Here is an 18,818-nt window from a genome sequence, read left to right as displayed (position 1 = left end):
TTTTAAAGGTCACTGGTTAACGTTCGTCCCTATCATCAAATCTGGTTTTATAAATTTGTTCTAATCTACTCTTGCAAACGATTACGACGACCACTGTGTCGTACTAGTTAATGCTTCGAAGGTATATACATATTTACAGGTTGCTAGTGAGAAAGTAAGAGAATGAAAGATAGAGAAATAGAGCGCCAAGTCGCATGTGACGAATGATTTTTTCTTCAAACTATCTACATAAGTTACAATTTTTTTGCAGTAAGTATAAAAAATTCGTTGGATTATACGACCACAGTAATTAGATTCGATTTCTTGAGATCTAAGTTTTTACTTGGTCTTTTTTCGGCTGAAAAATCCGCGTACTAATCTTATAAATAAGGATGTTACTGTGATAGCGGGGTCCATTGAACAGCCGTTAGGAAATGGTTCTGGGTAAAGTTAATCATTCGTAGAAAAGCTTGTTCGGAAAATTAGTTTTAGAAAGATGAGCGTGAACCAATGTGAACGCCTATCTCTTATGATTCGATGCTTAAAATTTTAACGGTACATTGCAGTGTAGTTTGGAGTATTTAAAGACTCACTAGTAAGGACGATATGATTTATTTAATTATATCTAACTTTGCGTTTATCTATATGCTGTACAAAACTACGCGAGACTTCATTTGGATACAAGATAATAACAATTCTCTCGTTTAACTCCTACAAAACCGTATGCGTTAAGTAAGGCTCACTGTGATCGCACGGTTTCATTAAACATCTAAGTGTGCAACGGGTGAGAATTGTTTAATTCAAATTAAAAACGTTTCAAGACAGATAAATACTTTGAGTTCCCACATGACATTATAATTTAATAAAACATCATGGAATCAAATAATTTATCACTCGCCGATACCTATTTGGCTAAGGCACGCTGTACGTAATGCATCCGTCGCACTTTATGTTCTCATCGTTTAGAGTTCCACTGCTCTCTATTGTCCTTTACGTTCACCGCACCACACTGTAACCAATCCACGCAAGAACCACCTGTCCCATCAACAGTATCGTCCAGACATTATTCGTCCCACTGATTGAGGCACTCGAGTTACCAAAGAGAATCCCGAATCTCAGTCCTACGCTACGGCGTAGATGCAGCCTCAGCTGTGGATTCCTCATACTCGTCGGACCACACTGCATCAGCGGGGCATCCCACAGGTGTTTGTCCCTGCTGCCAAGCAGCAAGGAGTACTGTCCGTACCAGTCGACGCTGATCCTTGCCCGCAGACCCAAAGTTGATGGCGATTCCAGAGAGTGGGGGACGCAGCTGGACGGCCAGTTTGACATCCTGAGATTCTTAGGTGGTGGCCCCTCGGGAAGATTCGCGCCGCACCGTTTAGCCAAAGCTACGTCGCCGGCGATCAGGAGGCTCTCGGCCACGTGCAGATCCAGCTCGGTCGTACCGGTTGGGGCGGGCGAGGGCAAGGGCTTGCGCGTCGTTTCCTCCCGGCGTTGGTTGCCGCGTAGGACGGCAGCTAGCGACTCAGCCATCGAGGGTTGGACGCTCTGGAGCAGGTGACGGTAGTACTCGACCTCGTCGAGACTGCGCTTTCGCCTATTGTCCCTAGACAGCTCTGAGCTCCCGCCTGTCACCGAAAGTGGTACGGTTCCCGTTATCGCATCGAGTTTCTCCGGTCGGCCAGATCTGCTGTCACTCTGGCTGGGTGTCGTTTCAAGAGCTTGCCGCCTTTCCCTCGTCAACAGCTTGTCATCAATCAAGCCGGTCTCGTCTATGACACTGGCATCGTGCCTACGGTGGCGGCGAGCGCGTTGTACATAGCTGCAACAAACAGGGATTTTTGTGCGTGTAAAGTTACTGTTGAATCAAATGTAAATTTTATTTTTTTAATGGTTTTGTAAACTATATTTTAGCATATTAATAAAATATTCCAACTATTTCACGACTATAAAGTAATTTTCTGTTTATTTAACGAGATAGTAGATAATTTTTTCAAAACAGTTAACACAGTAAAAAGTTGTCCTTTTTACGATAAACTAATAATTACGTTAAACAGAAAATTGTAGCACTAAAGATTTTTTCTACGAAATCAGGGATTTAAGATAAATAATGATATTCGGAAGCGAAGTTATAGCTCAAAATAAAGAAACATATCAAAGACAATTATGGAGCTGAATGGCTCGCAAATAAAAATTTAACTTATTTAATTGATATTTGGGTACGAAGATATAAAAAAAAATATTTTAAAATTTTGAAGACTTAACGGACATAGCAGTAAAGACATGAACGTACTTTGAAGGATATAGGGAACCCAAGATAGAAACCTAAACTAAGAAATGGTTTAAGATAAAAATAATGTAGTTATGTAAACGAAAATCAAAAGATAGGATTGAAACAAAAATTTTGAAACATAAACTTGGTGAAAACGTATAGTAAAGAGAAAATTACCATTAGATGGGATAACCTCAGATGAAAAAGAAAGGGATACGAAGACTGAAGCATGTAACGTTAACAGTTTAAATATAACGGCAACAACTGACTTAATGAAGCGAAATTTAAGAGAAAAAGACACTTAAAACTGTTATAGAAAAAAAAGACAAACGATGAAAATAGAGACAAAAAAACAAAGATGTAGATCCGAAAAACGAAAATTAGAGGATGTGGATACAAAGTAACTGAGCAGAATTGCCGTAGGACTCTAAAGTTACAGTAACGAATAATAATACAAATAGATGAATGACATATAAGAAGATTTAAAAATGATTCAAGAAAGATGAGATAGACTTTCGAAACTAAGACAATGTACAATACAAGTCCGTACACGATAAAATCAACAGATAACCCAATAGATAATTATGTGCTTTTTCTATGAGTTATGTAACTTTATTTAATATCATGTACCTGCCCGCTGCGGTGATGCCATAAAGGTAGAAGCTGCAGCGCGAGTCGCTGAAGTAGTCCCAGCGTCCGGTCCACAACTTATCGCCAGCAAAGATTCGTAGTTGACGGCGTAGCCAGACACCACCTGGATGGCTTTCGCATATCGGACTTATCCAGGAACCACCGAGGAGTGCAGGAAGAGCCACGACCTCGTGTAAAAGGGGGGGACTGTTTTCCGTACCACGAAAAATGGCACCACAAATGGGGCAATTATGTATCTAAAAATAAAAAAAAGGTTCGATAAATTTTCATTAGAAAAATTTCACTGCTGTGATTGAATGATTTGTCTATTGAAATTTGAGCGTATGACAATTGTTAATCGATGCCAACAAAAAGAGCCATCCATTTATACTTGAAAGTGACACTGACAAAAGTATAGACGGCTAGAATGAAAAGATTAATGAACCTGTCCAGCATGACTGTCATTATTCATTTTCTCCAGACAAGCATCTCTCCTAAACTCATAAATAAGTTTTTCCAAGTACAGATGAAGTGATACGAATAATTTATTGGCATGTCAGATTTGTGGTTCGGTACAGTCTCTTACATCTAAAAGTGATTATGATCTTCCATAAGTTTTGATCTACTTATAATTCAAGTGGAGATGGACAAAATAAAAATAAACTTTCTAATCTTAGAGAGTAACTCCAATATCAACCGTTTATTTAGACTCTAGTAATTGTAATAGCACAAAAAAGTCGAATTGTATCTGAACACTAATGTACTCTTTTTGTAGCAAGATAAAAAATCTATTGGTTTTTGAAGAAAAAATCGTACGTAAAGTAAGAACTACAGGACAGACTTTTCTAAAAACTCTCACGGTTAAAAACACTGCTGTTGTACAAGGTGTTTTAGTATAGATCAACCATGCCATATGGGCCCTTCTACTATTTCAGAGTGGCGAAGGAATATGTGTGGGTAAAGGGATCGGTAGGCGTGGAATAATATTATCTTAGACTACCAGGTTGTACGATGTTCTCAAAGAACCTACCAACTTTTCCGAACTATTGGATTAGTAGAAAAAAAAACAGTCTTCTTCATTTGAGTATGTAGTGGAAGTAGTAGATCATTCCTTATACTAGTTAAAGTGGTTAAAATTGACAGTTCAAATAAATATCTTTCAATTTGAATGAATTAAAGGTAAAAAAAAGTAAACTTACAGTATCGGTCCTGAGCAGCGCGGTGGGTTGCAACGAGGTGGGCCTGTGCGACCTCTTGGACACGTGATCGGGTGGCAGACTTCCCAGGAACAGTTCGATCCTCGGTTTTTCACTTTTCCCGAGGCTGGCCGACCTGAATCCAGTTGGCCTCCTTTGCACCCTGATCAGCCGGAGCTCGTTAAAATCAATGTTCAACGGCTCCAAGCAGTCAACGCTCTTGCTGCGCAACAGTCCACCGCTAATGGGCAGTCCTTGGTCCTGGTGATGGCCATGCTGGTGGTGAAGGTGGTGGTGGGCGTGTTGCTGCTGCTGTTGCTGGTGGGCCAGGAACGAGTTGTACCGCGGTCCTTGGCCAGCTGCCGACCAGGACGAGCGTTCAGGTGCGCGCTCGTAAACCAGCTGAGCCGAATAAGGACGCCAACGCGACTGAGGCCCGCACGACACGTTCACGCGGTGACCTAGTTTGTGAGCGACCTGTTTTTTTTTTTTTTTTTCGTTCACAATGGAGAGAAAAGGGATGAAGATTATTAATACTCGTGAGGTTGCATTTTCATTGTGTCGGGAGGGTCGCATTAGATGAAGAAAGAGACGGGAATATTGTTTTTCTATTCTCCATCGTCTAGCACAGGTATACGTTTTACGAGAAAAAAGGCTTAATGATTGCCGTCGGGGGAGACTAAGGGGACGAGTTGGGCTTGACTGAGGCCATGGCATTTTTCGGTCCAACTGCTTGAAATACGAGTGGCGTTTCTAGTTCCCCAGTTGGAGAACATCTGTTGCACTTTGTTAAAACGCGTACTTGAATAACAAATGTAAAGGAGTATAATCCCCTGGACTCGATTAAACTGAAGTAATATAAAGAAAACAAATGAGTTGCCGGCAACAAAGACTCACAAATGAGCATATATCCGAAATTAGATTTAAGTCAAAATCTGCGTCCACAAATGGGAGTAATGTTCATCACTACGTACCCGTTAGGCAGAGGTAGAAGAGAAAAATACAGGTAATCATGCAAAAAGCTGCCGTCGAGGAGCAGCGGCATCTTACCTGGCGATTGAGCGGCGAGACGTGAACGGTGTCCAGCTGATAACGCGCCTCGGTGGCGCCTGGAGTCACCAGAGAGTTGCCAAGGATCTTGATGACGCCTCGGGCCGTCACTGTGTGCGTGGCTATGCTGCACGACTCCTCGGCGTAGTAATGACGCATTAGCAGGAAGGTGCCGTTCTCGAAGAACGTGTACTTGCGGATCACGTACTCCGGACCCGTGCGGATCTCGCATCTGCAACGACAAGGAAAACAATTACGTTATCTCCGATATTTCTCAAACGCGTGCTCGATTCGCTCAACTTCAAATGTTACGGGAATCGTCACAATACAGAACAATGAAGTCTAACACACCACAGGAAAAATATCAGATTAAACAAATGAGCCATGGATATTAAAAATGGTATATTTTCTATAAATAGTGACATATCGAGATAAATATACAAGACTAGTATCAATAAATAACAGACACAGTTTGATTACATATTGCTTTGAAATTAATTTAAATTGTCATAATACTGTCACCATTGGAAACATACTTTTACTATGTCTAAAGCGCATACGGAGACAAATGAAATCCTAAAGAGAATTTTTTTGTAGTGGTTCTACAAAGATTTGATATTTTATTTATTCTACATTATTCGACTCATGGGCCGTTCAATACGCGTTTGGAAAATCAATAAGTGACTGATACCAGTAGTAGAATGTGCAACCCAATCCATATCGACTTCTAAGCGTATCATCTTCCGATGCTTCTCTTCAATTCCCTTACCCATTCCACTTCTTATCGATTGATCGTCAAAGGCTTAACAAAATATTTATGCAAATATACTGTGACACAACCGCATTCAATCTCCTGAATAAACGTAATCTAAAAACGTATCTTTACGACTTTCATTCCTACGGAGTAGTCGGCGCCTACAGGTACGGAATGAGGATCGACAAAAAAATCTTCGTCACCGGTTACACTGTGTATTGTCGAGAAAGAAAAAGAGGAACGAGAATGCAAGGACAGCAAAAAACCATCCATCACGTGCAACAGAATGTACCTGTGCATTATTTCGGTTCTACTTAGTCTGGGAGTGATAGACACGCGTCATGGACAAACTCGTTACATAAAAAAAAAAAAAAAAAAAAAAAAAAAAAAAAAAAAAAAAAAAAAAAAAAAAAAAAAAAAAAAAAAAGGGAGAGAGAAGATAGACAGTTTTCCCGAACACGCTCTCGTTTCAAACGATCGACGCTGGGGAAAAAGAACAAAGAGGGGCAAACTAAAAAGAGACGGGAGAAAAGCGGGTTAGCGCGCTCCGAGGTGCCTCGGTCGAGGATTATTGTTCGGTAGGCGTCATTCCCATTCGTGACGATGAAAATGCACGCTTTTCGAGGAAAGGGCCTACAGCTTCACGTGTCAGAGCCGAGCTTCCATTGTGTCGCTCCCTCCCTTTCGTTTTTTTTTTTTTTTTTTTTTTTTTTTTTTGTTCTTATGTGCTGTGTTTATACACGTATACCTGATAGGAAAATAGCATCGAAGTACGTGAGCATAGAAAGGAAGAGAAAAAGAAGGAGGAGGAGGAGGTTGTTTCTTTTTTTTCTTCTTATTTTTTTTCCTTATACCTGGACCAGCTGAAGTACTTTGCGTCCATTCAACAAGTACCAAACGAGCGAGAATGGACGCTCTCTTTTCGTTTTCTAAGCCCTGCCCCGACACATGGGAGTACTAAGGCTAGGTGGTGTCGGAGAAGCAAGTGAGCAAGGACTTTTTTGGGATGGGTCGTTGTTTTGGTTTCTCGGAGCGTTTGTTGGAAAACTTTCTGGGAAAATTGGTTTTTATTTCCCCTCCCTCCTCTCTCTCTCTTTCCCGTCACATGCTGTGATCTTACGAAATTTAAAACACTTGAAATAAAAAACCTTTTTTTTCCAGAATCAGAAGGATCTTCTATAGTTGTGTGAGATTTTCTAAAAGAATGTGTATGAGTCGATTACAGAAGTATACATACGTGAAACAGCTCTAATAAACAACGTAAATGTATTTTACATCTGATTATAATTTACGAGACGATACGTGTACGAAGGAAAAAAATAGGAGCGCGAGGAGAACCGGTGTACATCATCGTCGTCGTCGTCGGCGCGTATATGAAAGCCAAAAAAAATAACGTAATGATACTTTAAATGAAATATTTATATGAATCGTAACGCTCATTAATAGCCTTTTCTTCAAAGGCGGCACACCGCCGTTTTAACTCCATTGGAATATAACGACGTGTAACAGCGGCAGGTATACTTAAAGACCCTTAGGCTTTTAAAATACATTGACGGCAAGCCAGGCATCGTCGAAAAGATGACGAACGGATAAATTCATCCATACACGACAAGTTCCACAAAAAATATTCTAGTTAGGAGTCTCCAGTTTTTTAATATGTTAAGAAACATCAATATTTTTTAGTAAACTTCGTCATGCTGGAGAAAAAAAGTCGTGAAGTTGATTCTTGATTGACGACTTGAAACATTTTCTGTCGATTTTGTCATAAACAATGAAAAAAAAAAAAAAAATTGTAATAAATCATTTCATCATGAAATTACAAACAAGTATGACTATATCCTTTAAAACTCCAAGGGGCTCCATCTGTTTTCAATAAAGTGGGCTTTCTTGAATTTATCGTGTCATTTTCAGATGAATAAGTATTGTCTTGGAAGTATACCTCCACAACTATTACCTGATTTTAATAGACTCTCCACTATTGGGAGAAAGAAAGTCGAAGAAACTCAAGTGGTGGTGATACTTAGTCCATTCATTTTGCCACTCGAACAAATAAGTATACACACTGCGTGTTTGCGTGTAATGTACGAGAGACAGAAAAAAAAAAAAAATTGCTTTTAGAGGGGATATCTTTCTCTCTTTCAATCGTACGTGGCATCGCAAATCAATCGACACGATCTGATGCGCCCATTCGATTCCAATTGTCCATATAAAATACTCATTCGCTCGTGTATACTGCACACCATCACTGATCATTCCAATTAACATTCGCAAGTTTAACGCACATTCAAATACTCTGACAATTCAAACCATACACGTATGTTTATTTTTACATGCTCATACTTCTTCTCTCTCCCGTCCTCCTTACTTCAATACTAATATCTGCTCGATTCGATTGAAAGACACCTCTTTATCAAAAGTTTCGTTTCATTATATTTCCTTCAAACGCGTAACATACGTAACGATCACGTCTAAAATGATGCAAATGTAGACGGAGGCGAGAAATCGTGGCGTGAAAGTGTAAAGAACAGGACTCATTGTTTTGCATGCGCAAGTGCGAAGCGCGAAACGCGCGTCAAATGACAATGCGCGTACTAAAGTCCGGTAGGCTCGTTCTCGGCGATTCACTTCGTACATGCAAATGTCGTGGAAGTACCTTCTTTTGTCTTTCTTTCGCTGGGAACGTGAGGTGATTCGTTCATTTGCAGGTTTTTGTCTTTTTATAGACTGGCTCGGCGATAAGAAGGTGCGAAAGGTGAGCCTTTTTTTATGGCCATATAGTTTTTTTGGAGTGACGGATAGAGCTTTCTCCGAAAATCTAATGGGTTGATTTGCGATTTTCTTTACTTGTTTGGAGAGCTGTTTCGTTTAATTTATCAGCTTCATTGAACAATACTGCGCGCAAATGGGCCATTCGAGAGTCGTTTCGCTGATTGGAAAAAAAGAGGAGCAAAACATCTTGTGTCTGATTAAGGGAATCGTTTGCTAAAAATCACTTGCATCGACTCGAGTGTCGGTTACGTCTTGTCAATTCGTTCCAGTTGAAGAGATCATCGACGCTTACTCGAGTGTTATTGGAATTAATTGCACGAATATGAAGTGTCGTTTGATGCACCAAACTTTATTGATACCCGCAGTTACATCGTATAACAGATCTCCATGTATACAAGACAATAACTCTCCAATACATGTAAGATCATGAGATATTTTGATAATAGTAACATTTATTCTTTTTTTCTTTTAAAGTTTTTATCATCGATAAATATTAATTTCCACTCAAAATGCATTATCAGTACATATTATCCCGACTACTATGTTTTAAACTTACAGATACTCATATAAGGTCAATCACTAATATTAATTTAAAAATGCAGCTTTCATACGTATAAGGTTTTGCATGAAAAATTCTATTTGGTCCGTTTTGTATGATTTAAAAAAATAATCGACACCTACTTCTCTTTTTTCTTAAAAATAAAAATTAAAAAAGATATGGTATCTAAAAACTGTGGTATTTTAAAAGTTACAAAAAAATATTATATACATATGAAGTTGTGACGTATATATATGACACGTGTATATTCTACAATTATGCACGAAAAAAGTGAGCCCAGAAAAATTAAAGACGATTTAAAACTTTTAAAGATACAGCCTTTTGAAAAAAGTGCCGAACATACGTATAACCTCAAATAACTTATAAACAGTTATATTAAATTCGCTTAAAATGTAACCTTGTCTACACAATACCAAAACCAAGTATTCCTGAAAGTTTCAAGAAAAAATGTTTATTTTTACTCAAGTTATAGTAAAAAATCAAAATGTCTGTTTTTCGCATCTGTTATTAAGACGTCTCATACACAAGAAGTATATCTATAGCCAAGGGGCGATATCTTGTAAAATTAAAAAAAAAAAAAAAAACACGTGTTGATAAATTTTCAAAATTATACAAGACGGACTAAATATAATTTTTTATGCAAAACTCTAATTGCGTCATCACTTATTCAAAATTCTTTTTAAACCGATTTTTCATAACATATGATGCTAAATTTTTTCATGTTTAAATATATGAAAAAAAAGTCAGTAAAATTTGCCGTCTGTTCGAGTATGTGGACGCGTCATAAGATCCGGGTATTTTCTTGAGTTTACGGTGTCATGAATAATCCAATAAAAGTAATTTTACTCCGAACGCATTAAGTACACGTTTGCACAGTTGCTGCGGCACGCGCCTTTGCCAGGTGCTCGCTACAAACATCGACGCGTGGATGTCAAAAAAAAAAAAGTTAATAATATTAAACTTACTCTTGCGATATCCAAGTTGCGTGTAATCTGAAGGCCGTCTCGTCCACTATCGTCGCTCTGTCCTCGTTGACGATTTCCCTGATGGCTACGTCACACTGGTCCTCCTCGTTTGCATCCCAGAGGGCCGAGATTTCTAGAAACAGAAAAATTTACACGAATGAACAATGATATTCGCGAGGAACGTTCAGTCGAGAAAAGTTATTACAAAACTTTTTGAGCTCAATGTTTAAGTTTGATTTTCAGTTGTAACGTACGGTGAGTTTTTACTGGGAGGGAGACGATGGAAGGTAAGTACTCGGTTTTCGACAGCATACCGATTACAGAGTGGAAAATTATTGCTCCAGTTGTTTTACTAGTTGAAAATTCAGTTGATTAAATTGCAACAACAACACCACACAAATTGAAGGGTTGTTATTTTAGTTGACAAAAAAATAATAATAAATAAATAAAACAATAGGTTTTATGGTGCAAGGGGTGATAGGGGTTACAGGATTGTAAACAGTTATTACAAATAAATTTTAAAAACCGATTCGCTCTTGCACGTTTTCTGAAAGAAGTGTAACGAAAAGGGGCAAGAGAATTATTGCCCAACACGTAAGTACACGGAGGTATACGGCTTGCAGCCATGCATCATTCCCTTGAGATGACAAATTCACTGTAAAGCCCGGCAATAATTTATACCCGGCACAGTTGGAGGAAAAAGCTGAGAGTCCAAAAGAGATAGGGGCAAATTAAAATCCCAGAAACGCAATCAAACGACACAATCTCACGGCCATAATTCAAATCGCGGGAGTGTGCGAGGGATCGCCCCCCCCCTTCCAGCCAAAGCAGAGAGGATCAGTGACTAAACGATTCAACCTGCGCATTTCTTCGGCAGCCCTCCCCATTGGGCTCAACTATATATACATACATGTGCTGTAAAAGAGTGCAGCGAGAGCTCGGTATCGAGACAGCAGTTTGACAGCACTGCCAGGAGCAAAAAGAAATAAGGATGTACGTCCGCACAAACATACGAGACAGCAGCGTTTGTGCGAGTCGATGGACAAGCTTACAAAGTGGAGTAGAGTAGTGGAGCAAACTAGGAGGGTTAAGCGGCAGAGAGAGAGAGAGAGAGAGAGCGCAGGTATAAATGTGTACATATTAGGTGCCCACCCGCTGGGCTACCGGTTCTGCCCTCTTCCCCCCCCCCCTCTCGCAGTCCCTGATTTAGGACTCCCGAAAGATCCACCCGCAGATACATGTATACATATGCCCCTTCCACGTGATGCTTAGTGGGCACCATGAATATACATATACATGTGCGTTGGATCATCGTGCCGATCGACCTTCTCCGTCTGCCTTACCCTACCCCCTTGTGCATCCTTTATTCCTTTTTCTGCCCACGTCAACCTCGTGCACTTTTCCGTGTCACTCGGTCCTTTGTGCGTTGTTTTCCCCACGTGAACTGCTCTGCCTATACCGATTTTTCGCATTTTCGCGCCAGAAGAGTCGAGCTCCCCTCACCCTACTCTCGGAAAATCGACGCTCCTCTTTTTTGTTGTTCGTGAAATCCCTGAATGTTCCCCAGAGACCGTTTCGGCTCCCTTTTTTTGTGTCCCGTCCTCGCACTTGCTGCCGAGGCATATGGGATAATCAATTAGTGCCGAGGCCGTCTTTGTGTGTTTTTTGTCGGCGTTCACGGAAGAAAAGAGAGTTTTGACAGTGCGCTTACATTCGCAGATTGGACGTTTTTCCGACTCTCGAGGGGCGGGTCTGTCCGTGGGGGACGACGAGCTTTTCCGGCAATCGTAAGATTTTCACGCTCGCCGTGGCATTGGGCACAATATGGTGCCCTGTTGTCCGTACACGAGGGTTTTGCGTTGCCTCGTGTCACAATAATTCAAAGTTACTCGCTTTTGATCATTTCGTGGCAGGATGCACTGCCTAAAAATGCATTATCTCAATTGGTGACAAGACTGTGGATTTTACTCATTTGATCAATACGTAATTTGCAATTTTGCTGAAACATTACATTCCGTTGTACTTTACAACGTTGTTTTTTACATTTTTATAAATGTAAGAAAATCAATCGTTCGTATAAATTGTTCGAACAAATGAGCCCAAAATTTCAAACATCGTTTTTTTTTACATTTTAGAGTATTTTAAGTATGAAATTCGTAACTTTTTAAAAACATAGATTAGTTTCTTCTTAATAAATGGGTATCGCACGTGGTAGTAAGCAAAGAAAAAAATCTAGGAAAAATTATGCGTCGTTTACTTTCTATGAAAGTAAATTACGTGATTCTTTATCAATTGTTTTTTTCATTGCTTATGCTGTTTTTCTCAATGCAGGGATAAAATTTATTTTTACGTGGCGTAATAAGGTGCCATCGTAAAAATTTTTATGAGGGTATTATAGTTTCACATTTTCAATTTAGAGGGTATATTGTTCTAAATACCCAACTACAACAGCTTTAACGAAAATGAAGCCTGAGAAGTCCCAGTCTGCCGTTCAACGGAAAAAAGGTATAAGTGACATGAGAGATGAGCTGGGAAACTCAATGAAAACTAAGTGTCTTCAAAAATTCATGATAATTTGAGTATTGGACCGCAGAAAAACTGTTTTTTATATAAATATGGTATGATCTTTCTTGTATTCAATTTTCTCGTAAAAAAAGGGTAAGTGCAAAAATACAGCTTATTCCATGGGGCTTACCCTTTTTCTACTTTGGAATCCAAGCCGGTGTTCATGTGAAAAAAGGGTAAGTGCACTTACGATGTCTGCCTGGCGCGGTTTCCACGTTTTATGTCACTTAACCTTTTTTTTTTTTTTAACGCTGACAAAAATTATAAGCAACTTTTTCAATTTTCGTTAAATTATTACTAAATCACGGTATACGATATTTAATTTGTAGATATGTTATTTGACGGTAGCAGCTTATTCACGTCATACAATCGTATAGAGAAAATACCTAAACATACCGAATCTCGGAAATCCCAATTTTTCCTTGAGAATATTGTACCTTTGTGAAACGACAACACTAATTCATGCGTATTGTTTTTCCAAACCAACAACCGTTTTTAAAAAACCCAAGCCCTCGTGTCAACGTTTCACACAAGCCTCCAAAAGCGAATCCAATGGGCGGCCCCGTTGTTTTCTCCGCTCCCCGGAGCGTTGTTTTTCACCCGCACCGGCCAGATCGATCTATTGTGCCCATTGTCCATACACATATATACCTTCACCGACAGAAATCACCCCCCCCCTTAATGGCTTTCGTATCGAATCGACCACGGGATACGTCCAAGTGATCGATCTCGAAAAATCTTGCGGTACACTTTCTTCTCCCTCCATCGCCCGTGTGTGTATGTGTGTACACATATTGTACAACAAGCCGGTAGTGGAGAACAAAAGACCGCCGAGACAACGGTATTAGTGGATTCGAGAACTGCGGCATTGTCCGAGTGAAAAATGGAGCGCCGAGGGATTTTCACCTGAGAAAATAGGGCCGCTTTGTCGCGGTGTAATTGCGCGATTCGGTGCTCTTTGCTTGTGGCAAAGGTCGGAAGGCGATTACAAAGGAACCACGAGCGTAAGTTTTCGATTCATTACGTTCATTCGATGGCTGCGGGGCCCAGGAGCCGGGGAGGGTAAATATTATCCTTCGGCTGCTACCGAGGAAAATCGTCGAGTGTTTGCTCCCTGGTCGGATCAGGCAAAATCCAGCGTTGGTTGTTGTTATTTTTCAAGATTTCCCGTGTTTTTTGAGCCACTCGGAGAACCGTCTAATTGGGCGGTCGATTCGGCCTCCCTCACGGGTAAACAGATACCCTCGGTGATTTCCCGGTTGAAAGACGCTCCTCGATTTACCATAGGGGAAACCCAATCCCCTGACGGGGCATATTTGTTTTCTTGCAATTTTGGACGCCCGAAATTCAAGATTACGCAACGAGAGTACCCATACCCCGAAGCAAGAAAAAGGAGAAAGAAGAAGAAACGATGGGCAGCTTCTCCGTTTCGGCGCCATGTGGGCCCCCGAAAAGTGCAAAAATTCGTGGCGCACATGACACCCGGCACATTAAGCGCTAAACGTCTGCGACGCCAGCAGCATCCAAGAGGACCATCGTTAGCTCGGTCGGGCGCAAAAAACGCTGCAGCAGGGGCTTCTTTCTTTTAGGGAAAAAAAGACGGAGAATCGAGAGAAAAGAAAAAAAAAGGGGGGGGAGGACACTCGAGATTGTCGCCTTGTTTTGGCTGGCAAACATGTGCTTCTCGTATACGGTGCCCATATGGTGCCCATTGCTCGGGTTCTGCGACGAGTTTTGTCAGTTGGCGGGTGGAGGAAAAATGGAACGATACACGGCGTGGAGATGGATATACGGTGTCGAGGGGGTGCTCCGCGCATGTTCGAGGTGCACAAGGAATGTCCCGAAAAACGCGGAGGCGGTGCCGAAAAGTGCCTGGCTTGTTCATCATTCGAGATTTAATGGCCTCTCGTCTTTCTTTCTCAACGTCGGTGTGCCACCGGTTGCCGCGAGATTAGGAGAGGACATTTTTTTCCTTTTTTTTTAGACACGATACTTGTGCAAATTGAAAAGGAAGTGCGTAGTGCTACGCTCTAATTTACTTTTTTTTTTTTTTTTTTTTTTTTTTTCAAAAAGAAGGATCACGTGTTAATTTTAGAAAACATCAAAATTTCCATGATACCGATCTTGTAACCGATCATTCGCGGGTTCTTTCGTTCCACGGAAATACTTTGCCACAAAAGATCAAAAGTCGTCCCTCGGCACGTTCAGACCTTTTTGTGCCGACTAGAACTCCATGTCACTTGAAAAAGTCCTCGATCGACAAAAATGACGAGAAAAAACTAAGAACCCGTCCATCCACCGTACTGACACTGTAGTTTGGGACGCCTTTCCAGAAAAAGCGGCGCAAACTTTTCTAACCAAACGGCTCGGGTGCGTCGTTAAAGCAAAACATCGACTCGCGAGCACGCATGTCCACGAGGATCGATCGTAATCTCACGTTGGTGTATATAAAATGGGAACAAAACGACTGCTCAGCGGAGACCTGCGATTCGTAGGAAAAAATCCGCGATGCCCCGAAGGTTCGTAAACTACGGAATTAAAATTCAGTGCGAAGAGGGAGAGAGCGTTGGGCGAAGAGGCGCAGATCGACCTCAAGATATGGCGGTGTTATACTGCGACAACGGCGGATAGATAAGAGGGAACGTGGTGTATCGGGGAACTTGAAATCGGCGGCGAAAGTTCAAGGCGGATGGCTGTGGCGTGCCATTATACGACAGCCGTACAGCCCACGTGGCTCTGGGTCGATAGCGGCGCGCGAGTAAAGTGCTGGACAGCGGAGAGAACGTAAGTAATCGGGCGCTGCAGTAACATGAGGATTTTGGTACAGGGAGACTTGGACACAATGGTTTTATGGATTGATAAGTACTTGGAAGAAAATTTTTCTTTTTTTATCAAATAAGGTGTATCATTTGCGCCCAAGAAATGTTTTTTTACTCGTCACTTTTTTCTCAATACAATACCGAGAAACAGTTTTTCTCTACCAGATCAGTGCAATATATTTCAGATATCAAATTTCGTTGCAAAGTATTTCAAAGATTCTTTGTTAAACACTTTTTTGACTTTTTTTAACAAACAATTATATTTTAAGAAAATTTTTAAAACGTCAGTAGGTACCCAAGTCTGGTACGTAGGTACTTGATACCCCTACTGAAGGAGGAAATGGTAGTTTTTGTCCTGGGGCTATTTTGCGGCCCGAGGGTTCGTAAGGTTGCCCCGGAGGAATGAAGCTTATGTGGCGAATGCTATTTTTCTTACCGAGGGCACAACAGCCTCTCAAAAACGCCCGAGGTAGGAAAAAGAACTTTGATCGTTTACTATTACGGTTTTCTTCTTTTTCCCAAAATAATCATACTTTAATAACTATTTTTCATTAATTAAACTACGACAGTTGTTAAATTTGTCACTCATTCTTTGCCAGGACGCAAATCAATCTCGGCGTTACCGATTGGATTACCGATCTTTATCCGCGTAATGCGACGTTTCCGACATGTTATGTGTATACGTGGCTGTATGCTTAGCTACAATCATTTTCACATAAATATTTCCACCCAAAATAAAGCTCTGCCTCACCGTTGCATTCGTCACTGAAGTACAAAAGGCACCATAAATTTGACAATTGATGTATATCAAAGCATTTTCTTCTCTTTAGGTGGAAAAAAAAAAAAAAATTTTATCCCACAACTCATCCTCGTTTGTGCGATGGTCCAACGCAGGTTCGTAAGCATAGCACACCATTCATTACCCTTGGAGTGATGGATGAGAGATTCCCCTCGCCAAGAGCATCGACGCTCAACAGAGTTCTTATGTACGTATATATACCATTGCCATACTAAAGCACTGCAACTCGGAAAAGAGCCTTACGTATATATATATATAGACACGCAGCCGGCCGTGCAGTCACCGATGGAAAATGACTCTGTATAACGGTGCGCTTTTTCCCAAGGCTCTCGAACGTACACGTATCTGTTACGGGGCTTTCTACATCTCTCGGCGATGGTTTCTTTTTTTTTCCATACAGTCCGTGTACAGCTGACTCTCTCGCTCTCCTCCATCGGAGGGTCTTGCGCTTTTCCATCGCTTCTACCGATTTTCTTTAAGTGCCATTGTGTCCCTCTCTCGTGGATTTATGACCGATACCCCTTGGGAGAAAGGTGCGTGTGTCATGCCCGTGCGTACGATCGCGATGATCAGACGGTGCGTGTTTTCTCGCATGATCGGTACATGCTCGGGAGAGCCCGTGGCTTCTAATACAAATACATAATATATTACACGCGTGTTGGTGTGTACATACCTATCACCTATACGCATTTTTAACTTGGCGAGGCGTCAACGAGCGCGTGAAGTTATGCAGCAGCTAAAGGTTTCATTGTACGCGTGCGTTGATGAAAAAAAAAAAAAAAAAAAAAAAAAAAAAATACGAGGCTGAGCCGCTTTTTTGGCTGTTTGTCGGCGATTTTTACTGCAACTTTTGTTTTTGTACCGTGACAACGATACAGCTGTGTTGGGTTGTTGGAAGGGTGTTTTGCGAGTAACGATTAATGCATCGCGATTACTTTACAAGAAAAAGAAAAACAGGGGTGCATAGTTTGTTGCTCTTATTGATATGGTATGAGCTCCGATAGGACGCGAATCATCTGGTATACCCATAAGACATACGCAAACGTGCATTGAGAGGACTGTTTTGATTTTTTTTTTTTTTTTGTAAGATCTAATCAAGTAAGTATTTTTAGGAATGTTTTTGTAACGAAGGTACATAAATAAGAGGATCTTATACCTATCCAGATGACGAAGACGAGTTGGCTTTATGGTTTTACGAGTTTTTTTTATTTAATACAAAATCACAAGTAAAATGAATTGCTACGATTCTTATACGTAATAGTCTATGCAGACAATACAGATAAAGTGTTAATTCAATTAAAATAATTTTTAGCTGGACCTCGCTTTTGCTTTTTTGATGATTTTTTAAAATGTTTCCGAAAAAATAATAAAAATTGTGTGAAAAGTTGCGCTTTTGAGTAAACAGTTGTGCTTGACTTAAAAATTTTTTTTTTGTGAGGCTCCTATTCAGAATCAATCAAAGGATTAAAAAAGCTTTGTGGAACTAAAATAAGATTAAAATAAAAAACTTGGCAGATTAGTTGAGCTTTTGAAATCGGCACAATACTCTAAAAACCGATTCTTTCAATAGAGCATATATTTTTTTTCCTCCTGACATTATAAAATGAAATTACGCAAATTCATCGAGCCACCTTGATTTACCACAACTCCGTCCCGAGGAAAAGCATTCCAATGAAACCTAAGTAACTTTGCACAGTAAACTCTTCAAAGAAAATCGCGACACGTCGCAGATTCTGAGATGGACAACCGTGAACTAGGGGGCAAAAAGAAGGGGAGCAAATTAAAACCAAAGGGAAAAAACTCACCATTGACAAGCGTCAGGAGCAACAAGACCACGATCAGGAGACTATCGCAACCTCGCTCGGTCATTTTACGGCCGGCGATTCCCATCTTCCGGTCGCAGCTCGATGACGGAGGGGAGGAAAAAAAACAACTCTCCTCTTCCTCGGAGCCGGTAGCGCTGGCGACAACAGTAGCCGCAAAAGCGAAACCGGAACGCCCAGCCGGCAGCAACAAAGTCGACGAAAACGAACAAAAACAGTCAAATCCACTTCTGACCGACAGCACGGAAAACAGCTCCGTGCCGATGTGCCGCCACTGCCATACCGATCGCCGTCATCGTCATCAACGCGATCGTCCTCGCCGCTTTCCCCGTTAGCGAAGCGCGGCACCGCGTGTTTATCCGTCAAAAAGAAGAAAAAATACCCCGACTATGACGAGGAGAGGAGGAAGAGAGAGAGAAAAAAAAAAAAGAGCCCGAGCAAAGGAGCCGAGATTGTAAGGCGCGCGCGGCGCGTTTCAAGTCAAAAGGAGCGCACAGCACGTTCGCGCGCCCGCGTTTATTCTCCGCCGCGCTCTCTACCTCTCTCTCTCTCTTTCTGTACACACACTCGGCGATGATGACGGCTATACCTATGTATGGGTGCTCGCGAGCGCGCGTCCTTACGCCACTGCGATC

The 18,818-nt window shown here is 41.1% G+C and overlaps 1 protein-coding gene across 1 annotated transcript; it reads right to left on the bottom strand.

The window, feature by feature from the left end:
• Positions 1-618: 618 nt before the first annotated feature.
• Positions 619-18,575, bottom strand: LOC106644183 (uncharacterized). The gene is made up of 6 exons (XM_023390984.2): positions 18,166-18,575; positions 10,178-10,310; positions 5,131-5,362; positions 4,084-4,557; positions 2,885-3,141; positions 619-1,804 (listed from the first exon to the last, which is right to left on the bottom strand). The coding sequence occupies exons 1-6, from the start codon at positions 18,248-18,250 to the stop codon at positions 976-978; spliced, it is 2,010 nt and encodes a 669-aa protein (XP_023246752.2). The 5' UTR covers positions 18,251-18,575; the 3' UTR covers positions 619-975.
• Between the last annotated feature and the right edge of the window lie 243 nt (positions 18,576-18,818).

The sequence above is a fragment of the Copidosoma floridanum genome, unplaced genomic scaffold (assembly GCF_036245765.1).
Source record: "Copidosoma floridanum isolate Cflo_tuat_1 unplaced genomic scaffold, Cflo_Japanese_pri ptg000029l, whole genome shotgun sequence".
In the NCBI taxonomy this organism is placed as follows: domain Eukaryota; kingdom Metazoa; phylum Arthropoda; class Insecta; order Hymenoptera; family Encyrtidae; genus Copidosoma; species Copidosoma floridanum.
Note: the sequence above shows the minus strand (reverse complement) of the source record. Positions and strands in the feature narration are given on the sequence as shown.